At 53.9% G+C, this 9,739-nt stretch overlaps 1 protein-coding gene across 1 annotated transcript in view; it reads left to right on the top strand.

Moving 5' to 3' along the window:
* Positions 1-9,739, top strand: part of GLTP (glycolipid transfer protein) — a gene marked incomplete at its 5' end in the record, with an annotated part of 36,286 nt that overhangs the window by 18,850 nt on the left and 7,697 nt on the right. The window contains 2 exon segments of the mRNA XM_014587603.2: positions 7,063-7,121; positions 8,306-8,439. Coding sequence (XP_014443089.1) covers positions 7,063-7,121; positions 8,306-8,439 — 193 coding nt within the window.

Raw genomic sequence — 9,739 nt, 5'->3', positions numbered from 1 at the left:
GCCCCCTCCCTGCCCCCACCCTCCCAGCCTCTAGCAGTCCTCCTTCATTTCTCTACTCCTGTGAGATCATTTTTGCTCATTTCTACAGATGCAGGAGAACTTTTCTTTTTCTTTTCTTTTTCTTTTTTTTTTTCAGTTTGCTAGTGAGTGCGTGCACTGACCAGAGAGAGACTGAGGGAGGAACAGATGAGAAAACACCCTCCCAAGGAGATGGCCACACTACAATCCTTTCTCCTCCATTCTCCTCTTGGGATTTTGGGCACACACATGCACCCAACGTGTTTTCAAGCTGTCAGGTCTGAAACGCGAACTGTGTTGTCAGCGTAGGGTCCAGCCACCTTAACCACCATGCCACCTGCTGGCCCATGGGGGGTGACTTTTTTTTTGTCACAGAACATGTGTGCTCGCTGGAGAACGAGAGACAGAGAGAGAGACATCAGGGAGGATGGCCACGCCTTAATCCCTTCTCCTCCTTTCTCCTCTTGGGATTTTGGGCTCACATGTTCATATGGCCAGCATGTCTGAACCCTCTGGGTCTGGGATTCAAACTGTGGAGTTAACCATGTGGGATCCAGTGCCCCAACCACCACACCACCTGCTGGCCCAGGAGTGCCCTTGTAAAGCAGCATTCTGAGTTGTTTTGGACCTGTTCTTTCGTCCCTCTTCAGATGGCATTCAGAGGAGCAGACCGTGGGCACCCGTAGGCCTCTACCCTTTGGAGTAGGCCTCGTTGTAAACTGAGCCCACAGCCCCCAGATTGCTAAATGATTCATCGCTATCAGTGTAACTCGAGTGCCTCCAATTATGGGCGTTGTAACCCAGGACCTATAAAGGTCATTTGTCCCGTGTGTTTAACAACCGAACTTTATGACCCAGCCATGAAAACGAAAATCGAATTTGAAATAGAACCTCCTCACCAGGCTCCTCGCGTTGTCGTGTGAGCATCCTGTACTTCCAGTTTGGAAATGAGATTACTGGGTTGGGTTAGGTGTGTTTCTTTCCTGAATCACACAGGCTGAGTGAAGCTGTCCATCTGAAAAACACGGTACTTTCTTTTTGTTTTTCTGCCTCTGTTGCCAGAGGGTTTGTGCTAGGCAGAGAGAGAAAAGGGGAGGAAGCACGCCCCAATGAGGTGTAATCACACACCACAGTCCCTTCTCCAGCTCTCTGTCCTGTCGGGGCTTGGGGCACACTCCCTTGTACACATACCCAAAGTGTTTTTCAAGCCCCCAGGTCAGGGTTCAAACCATGCAACTGGCCATGTGGGATCTAGCTCCTTTAACCGCCAGGCCTTGGGGCCCCCAACCACCACACCACCTGCTGGCCCAGGAGTGCCCTTGTAAAGCAGCATTCTGAGTTGTTTTGGACCTGTTCTTTCGTCCCTCTTCAGATGGCATTCAGAGGAGCAGACCGTGGGCACCCGTAGGCCTCTACCCTTTGGAGTAGGCCTCGTTGTAAACTGAGCCCACAGCCCCCAGATTGCTAAATGATTCATCGCTATCAGTGTAACTCGAGTGCCTCCAATTATGGGCGTTGTAACCCAGGACCTATAAAGGTCATTTGTCCCGTGTGTTTAACAACCGAACTTTATGACCCAGCCATGAAAACGAAAATCGAATTTGAAATAGAACCTCCTCACCAGGCTCCTCGCGTTGTCGTGTGAGCATCCTGTACTTCCAGTTTGGAAATGAGATTACTGGGTTGGGTTAGGTGTGTTTCTTTCCTGAATCACACAGGCTGAGTGAAGCTGTCCATCTGAAAAACACGGTACTTTCTTTTTGTTTTTCTGCCTCTGTTGCCAGAGGGTTTGTGCTAGGCAGAGAGAGAAAAGGGGAGGAAGCACGCCCCAATGAGGTGTAATCACACACCACAGTCCCTTCTCCAGCTCTCTGTCCTGTCGGGGCTTGGGGCACACTCCCTTGTACACATACCCAAAGTGTTTTTCAAGCCCCCAGGTCAGGGTTCAAACCATGCAACTGGCCATGTGGGATCTAGCTCCTTTAACCGCCAGGCCTTGGGGCCATTCTGCTTTTTGTTTTTGACTGAAAATTATTTCTGAGATGCAGTGAGAGGATGGGCCAGGGTGGGCAGGGGACAGAGGCTGTTGGCTGGAGGCAGATGTCGAGGGGCCACTCAGATGGGAGTTTCCAGATCTATGCTGTGGTCTCACTCAGGGCCTAACGACCGGTGCACCCCAGCTCTGCTGAGGTCAGAAAATGAGGAAACGAGCCTGTTGCCGTGTGGCACGTGGCGACTGGGGGCTGAGGGGGACAACACCGCCCATCAGAGCTGCAGCAGAGACATGGGCAGGAAGCCCGAAAGGACCCTTGTCCAGCCAGATGGCCACAGAGGTCACACACGAAACCCTTGCTCCGGGCCTGTCTCCTCCTTCGCAGGCGACTCTGACACAGCGGGCTTTTTGCTTTTCAAGTATCCGGCAGAATCGAAGCAGGATGCAGTAGCCGGCACCATCAAGAGGAGTTTTTCAAAAAAATAAGCGTGGCTGTCTTGAAATTCTAAACGTGTGCTGTCTAAAACCATTCGGTGAAAGTTGGAGGGGACTCATGACATTAGTAGGGCAAACCTTTATAAGAATGTTGGGACCAGCTGGTGGCATGGTGATTAGGCAGCTGGATCCCGTATGGCCGACTGCACAGTTTCAGTCCCAGACCCCGCGGCTTGGAAAACACTGTGTGTGTGCGTGCATGCCCACAACCCTGAGAGAATGGAGAAGAGATTGTGGTGTGGCCATTCCTGTAAGGGTGTTCTATAGGCTTGATTTATTTTCTTATTGATTCATAAGAACTCTTTACATATTAGGATAATAACCTTCTAATGTTATATCTATTGCACAAACTCTACCCTCCTCCCCCCTCATGGTTTGGCTTTGAATGGCAGTGGAACTTCTCCCCCGGCTGATGCAGGAAGTTTCTGTTTCTTGTAATCAGACTTATTGGCCTTTTCTTTATGCCTTCTGGATTGAGTGGCATGGTTAGGACAAACTCTCCACTCACCGGAAGGAACTGTTGGCTGGGTATCCCAGATACCCAGGGCTTTACTCTGTCTGGACTCCATGCCCATCTGAATGTGTTCACAAAGATGCTGGCATCATGCCGGCATCTAATCTTATTTTTTCCTTTTTGAAGACAGCTTCCCTTCTGCATCGAGGTGAGATGATAAATTAGAAAACCCTCCAAGCCCCCTCCCTCTCTCTAGGCAGGGATCCAAATGGCATCCTTACAGCCCGTTCGCAGACAACAGTTTAAAAAAAAAAGTTTGGGACCAGCAGTTAGTATAATGGCTATATCGCTGGACTCCCACATAGTTGACCACGGTTTGAGTCCCGGACCCAGTGGCTTTAAATCATGCCTGGGCGCGTGTGCGTGCGTGCCCAAGATCCCGAGAGGAGAATGGAGGAGAAGAAATTGCGGTGTGACCATCCCCCCTGGGGGGGTGATTTCTCACTTTCTGTCTTTCTGTCTCTCTCTGTCTGGCGAGTGCATGCGCCCTATAGCAAAAACCTCTCCAGAAAAAAAAAAAAAGAAAACAAGTTTGGGGACCAGCAGATGGCATAATGGTTACATCGCTAGACTCCCATGTAGTTGATTGCAAACCCCAGACCCGACGGCTTAAAACACGCCAGACACATGTGCGTGTGTGCCCAAGATCCCAAGAGGAGAATGGAGGAGAAGGGATTGTGGTGTGGCCATCCCCCTGGGAGGGTGATTTCTCGCTTTCTGTCTGTCTGGTGAACACATGTGCCCCATAGTGAAAATCTCTCTCTCTCAAAAAAAAAAAAAAGAAGTTTGGGGTAACTACAAAACTAGTCAAACAAGAAGGGTAACTTTGGGCAGGGCTGCGGTCTGTAGGAAAGGTAAAGCTAGAGGAACCTGCTAGAAACATGTCACGTCTGCCCAGGGCAGGGGCGAGCTCGAGTTCAGATTGTGAGGCAGGCCGCCCATGCTTGGGAATTTAAGGCATCTCTGGTTTTCCTGTCGGAGTCCTTGCCTTTTCCTGCGTTCACACCAGCAGTTGGGACCTGGAAGAAAGGTGAGGGTGTGGTGGGCCCAGTCCCGGCTCTCTGACTGTGTCGGGGTTCCTGCCACTTGCTGTGTGACCCCAGACAGTCACCTGGCTTCTCTGGGCTCGATATCCTTAGACTCACCCTAGATGAACACAGGCCCAGAGCTGTCAGCAGGTGGTATGACACCTGGAGCTCTTCCTGTGTCCACGGCACCTCTGGGCTGTAGACAGTGAAGGACCTGAGCCCAGAGCGGCTAAGTCTCTTGGCCAAAGTCCCAGCAGAGGTGAGGTCCAAACCTAGGACTGGGTGGCTGTAGAGCACCATGCTGCCTCCTCTAATCACAGCAGCCCATTTCCAGGTGCCTCTGCCTCCCACTCCTCGGTCGTGGGGTCTGTGTTCCCCCCACTGTGCTGCTGAGACCTGAGCCCCACGAGTGCGGTCCCAGCACTGCGCTCTCCCCCAGCTGGCCAGAACTCGGGCCTGGGTGGTGGTTCCAGCTGCTGTTGGGGCAGGCTCTGCTGACCACAGCGGCCTCGTGACCCTCGGAGCACACGGCCTGGAGAACATGGAACAAACAGCCTTTCTTCTGCCGCCAGGGCAGGACCGCTGAGTGCACAGGAGCCTTTTCAGAGCCAGGGAAGCTGAACAGCATTTTTCTGCATCTCTGCCCTGTGCCTTGAGTGACCCGAGTCATTCAGAAAGGCCATAAGCCACCCCCAGTCATCGAGGTTTCGTGTCTCCTCTGGTTGAAGGCCTTGGTTGAAAATCAGCCTGTCAGGCCAGCTGGTGGGTTGGTAGTTAAAGCAGCTGGATCCCACATGGCCAACTGCCCGGTTCAAATCCTGGACCCAGCAACTCCTGAGCATACCAGGCGCACGTGTATCCGCGTGCACGCCCAAAATCCTGAGAGAGGAGAATGGAGAAGGGATTGCTGCATGGCCATTTCCCTGCCCCATTTCCCCGCCCCATTTCCCCGGGGAGTGATTTCTCACTTTCCCTCCCTCTCTCTTTCTTTCTCATCCTCTCTGGTAAGTGTGTGGACTCTATAGCAAAAATGGAAGGACAGAAGGGAGGCTTATTATGCATTAGAAAAACCACTATGCCAGGACCAGCAGATGACGTGGAGGTTAAGGTACTGGATCCCACTTAGTCAACTCCGTGGTTCAAGTCCTGGACCTGGCAGCTCGAAAGTCATACTGGGCATGCCCCAAATCCCTTGACTTGAATAAAGGAGAAGGGATTGTGGTGTGGCCATCCCCCCCAGGGGGTGATTTCTCACTTTCCCTCCCTCTGTCTCTCTCTTTCAGGTGAGCACACACGCCCTATTATAAAACAAACTACAACAAACTAACCACCCTGCCAAGGACAGGCTGTAGCATCCCGCTCGCAGTGGGTCTGCAGTGTCTGCAGGTCTCTGTTAATTTCTGTGTCTGTGACTCTCCCAGGTCCCCTGGAAACAGCCCTGGACTAGCGGATGGTCAGAGTTCCGTCCTCCCTTGCCACCTTCTTCCCGAGGAGGTCGGGCTGTGGGAGCTTTTGTTTGGAGTGTCTGCAGCGGGTTGTCCAGGACCGCTCTTTTCACTGCTGTCACTAGAACGTTCCAGATGGCCGTCCAGGTGTGCAGGGTGACCTCGGGTGGAACTGGCCTGCAGAAGTTCTTCCCCCGGCCACCCATCCCTGCACAGGCACTTGGTCGAAACCCCAAGGCCCCTGCCCGGCCTCCTGGGCGTTGGCTTTCCCTGGGGATGGCGTCTCCCAGCATTAGTTCTTTAAGATGCCGTATAGCTGTGCTGTCCAGTAGCCTGGCCCACCCATGTGTGGCTATTTAAATTTAAACGAATGAAAATGAACTACGATGACAATTCGGTTCCTTAGTCACAGTCACCACCTTTCATGAGTCACTAGCTCCATGTGGGTACACATTGGACAGTGCGGATGTAGAACATTGCCAGCAATTCCAGAAGGTTCCGTACGGTAGTGCATGCTGTTTAGGGAGAAAGAGCAGAGTGGACCAAAGGCCTGTCCCTTATCCCCCCCAGGGGGTGATTTCTCACTTTCCCTCCCTCTGTCTCTCTCTTTCAGGTGAGCACACACGCCCTATTATAAAACAAACTACAACAAACTAACCACCCTGCCAAGGACAGGCTGTAGCATCCCGCTCGCAGTGGGTCTGCAGTGTCTGCAGGTCTCTGTTAATTTCTGTGTCTGTGACTCTCCCAGGTCCCCTGGAAACAGCCCTGGACTAGCGGATGGTCAGAGTTCCGTCCTCCCTTGCCACCTTCTTCCCGAGGAGGTCGGGCTGTGGGAGCTTTTGTTTGGAGTGTCTGCAGCGGGTTGTCCAGGACCGCTCTTTTCACTGCTGTCACTAGAACGTTCCAGATGGCCGTCCAGGTGTGCAGGGTGACCTCGGGTGGAACTGGCCTGCAGAAGTTCTTCCCCCGGCCACCCATCCCTGCACAGGCACTTGGTCGAAACCCCAAGGCCCCTGCCCGGCCTCCTGGGCGTTGGCTTTCCCTGGGGATGGCGTCTCCCAGCATTAGTTCTTTAAGATGCCGTATAGCTGTGCTGTCCAGTAGCCTGGCCCACCCATGTGTGGCTATTTAAATTTAAACGAATGAAAATGAACTACGATGACAATTCGGTTCCTTAGTCACAGTCACCACCTTTCATGAGTCACTAGCTCCATGTGGGTACACATTGGACAGTGCGGATGTAGAACATTGCCAGCAATTCCAGAAGGTTCCGTACGGTAGTGCATGCTGTTTAGGGAGAAAGAGCAGAGTGGACCAAAGGCCTGTCCCTTAGATATTCTGCTTGGGTTTTAAAGGTCCCGATAAGTCCTGAAATAAGGAACTGGCTTTACCTGGAGCCCAGCACTAAATTTACTTCCCACAGAACCTTTCTAACATCCGTGAACCCGCCTCCCCCCAGACACGCCTAGCGACCGTCCCGCCTGTCCCCAGGCCTCCGTGGCTCCTGGTGGTCCTGAATGTCACCCTTGCAGGGAGTCTAAATCTATCTTCTCATTTTGTCCCCAGATTGCCTCGGGTCCCCAGTGTTTACTCCCATCAAGGCAGACATAAGTGGCAACATCACGGTATGTACCCCGGCCGGCAGCTGCACCCCAGGACCAACATCAGGGATCGAAACCCACCTCTGGTCACCAGTGTCCTGCCCCTAGCTGCAAACTCCCCACCCAAGGACGGGCTAGGAGACACCAAAAATGGGTTCATCCCCAAGCTCACCTGGTTCAGGGCTCAAGGTTCTCGGTCCTCCTTGGCAGTCACAGCCTTTAGTCACGCTGGACTGGGGTGGGAGACCGAAGGGCTGGCCCTGAAGAGGAGCCTCTTGGTTCCTCTATCCCCTGAGAAGCTAGAAGTGAGCTCCCAGGGCCAGCCGTCGCATGGTGGTTAAGATGGCTGGATCCCAGAGGGCCGACTGCACAGTTTGAGTCTTGGACTGGGTAGCTTGGAAAACATGCCGGGCGCGTGTGCACGCATGCCCCAGATCCCGAGAGAATGGAGAAGGGGTTGCAGTGTGGCCATCCCCCTGAACGGTGACTTCTCACTTTCCCTGTTTCTCTTCCTCTGTCTCTGTTGAGTACACACGCCCTATAGCTAATAAAAAGAAGCAAGCTCCCCATATCCCCGGGCAGAGTTGACCTGGCTGTCCCCTTCCCCAGTCCTGGGAGTTCCCAATGCCGCCCGCCAGCCAGAGACTCCCTTCTGGTGAGGATCCACGGAGGGCCCCGCCGGAGGCCTGAACACATTGCGTACCTCCGTTCCCGCAGTCCTTGGAGGCCGGTTCTGCCATGGTCCGCTGTTTACAGAGGGCCAGGCTAAGACTCAGAGGGGTTGAAGGAGTCGCTTAAGGTCACACAGCAAATAAGTGGCAGAGCTGGGATTCAGACCAGGACTGCCTGGCTCCGATGTGGGCCTCTGCAGGTTCCCGGATGTCTTTGAGTCCGAGAGCCTACTCCTGCCTGTCCGTAATCGTGGCGCTTCAGGTACTCGGTGACCACGGAGTGCCCTTAGTGGCAGTGGCTGGGACATGGCCTCTGAGCCAGCCAGGGCTGGGGCTTGCTGTCACCTGTACCAGGTGACCTTGCCCTCGCTGCTCTCGGGAGCTGCTCGGAAGGTCGTGGGCATTACTACGACAAACCTCACCTCGACAAGTTTCTTCCCGCTCCTTCCTAACAGGCGGGAGGAGTGAGAGGTGCTGGCGGGTGGCCGTCTGCCTGAGCCACCTTTCCAAGGGGCAAACCCCTGTGCTCCATTTCAGAAAATCAAAGCCGTGTACGACACCAACCCCACCAAGTTCCGGACCCTGCAGAACATCCTGGAGGTGGAGAAAGAGATGTACGGGGCAGAGTGGCCCAAGGTGGGGGCCACGCTGGCGCTGATGTGGCTCAAAAGGTGACGGGCCAGGGCTGGGGACTCTGTCCTGCAGAGGAGGGAAGGGGGACAGCAATCCCCACCAGGGCACCCCCTGTGGCTGGAAAGGAAGGGGACTTCCATCTCTGCAGTCGTCCTTCTACTGTGATGTAATTAAGGGCTGAGAAAACGCCTCCCAAGGCCAAGCCCTGCCTGGGCATAGCAGGCGTGCACAGTCCTTCCCGGGCGTCTGCTAAGCTCTTCACGTGTCTCATTGGGTTTCGGACGCTGGCAGTTCTGGAGGCCAGCAGTGCAGGCCGTGCACTGCACAGAGATGTCCTGCTTAGAGCTGGTCACCTCACGGACGTGGCGGCTTTGTACATATGACCGCTTTTGTTTATTTCTTGTTTTTCATTTGTTACAGGGTTTGTATGCTTGCCGGAAAGAGGGAGAACATGAGAAATCACCCCTAGAGAGGATGGCCACACCACAGTCCCTTCTCCTCCATTCTCCTCTGGGTATTTTGGGCGTGCACACACACACGTGCCTGGTGTGTGTTTCAAGCTGTCAGGGCCGGCACTTAAACTGCACCGTCAGCCACATGGGCTCTGGCTGCCTTCACGACCACACCACTGGTTGGCTGTTTGGTTTTTAAAACGGGATCTTGCTTGCTCCTGCCTCAGCCGCTCAGCCAGGACTGCAGGTGCATGCCTCCGTACCACCTCTTCTTAGATAGTGTAGCGTGGCCATCTCTCTGGAGGGGGACGGTTTGCTGTCCAGGCCAGCTGCAGCATCCTGGGTTCTCGGCATTATAGGCACACCCTCTGTGCCCGGCCTATAGGCTGGACCAGGTGTCAATCTAGGGCCTTCCATGTGGTCCCTGCCGGCAGAGCACAGAGACTCAGTAGTTGCTCCACCATGGGTGGACCCCCTTAGCCTCATGACAGAAATACAACATCTTGAGACCAGCAGTTAGCATAATGACTGTGTCGCTGGACTCCCATGTAGTCGACCTTGGTTCGCGTCCCGGACCTGGTGGCTTAAAACTCATGTCGGGCACGTGCGCGTGCATGTCCAAGATCCTGAGAGGAGAATGGAGAAGAAGGGATTGCGGCGTGGCCATTCCCCCTGGGGTGGGGGGGATGATCTCTCACTTTCTGTCTCTATGTCTGTCTGGTGAGCGCACATGCCCTATAGCAAAAACCTCTCCAAAAAATAAAAAGAAATACAACATCTTGTGAAAGATTTTTTTCCCCAACAGGTGGGATGGGACAAGGATGGGCTCCAGGCTGATTGGGGGTGTTGGGGAGCCACTGAGGGAGAGGCTGGCCCCTTAGGGGTT

Source organism: Tupaia chinensis, unplaced genomic scaffold (genome assembly GCF_000334495.1).
Source record: "Tupaia chinensis unplaced genomic scaffold, TupChi_1.0 Scaffold000226_1, whole genome shotgun sequence".
NCBI classification, from domain to species: domain Eukaryota; kingdom Metazoa; phylum Chordata; class Mammalia; order Scandentia; family Tupaiidae; genus Tupaia; species Tupaia belangeri.
Note: the sequence above shows the minus strand (reverse complement) of the source record. Positions and strands in the feature narration are given on the sequence as shown.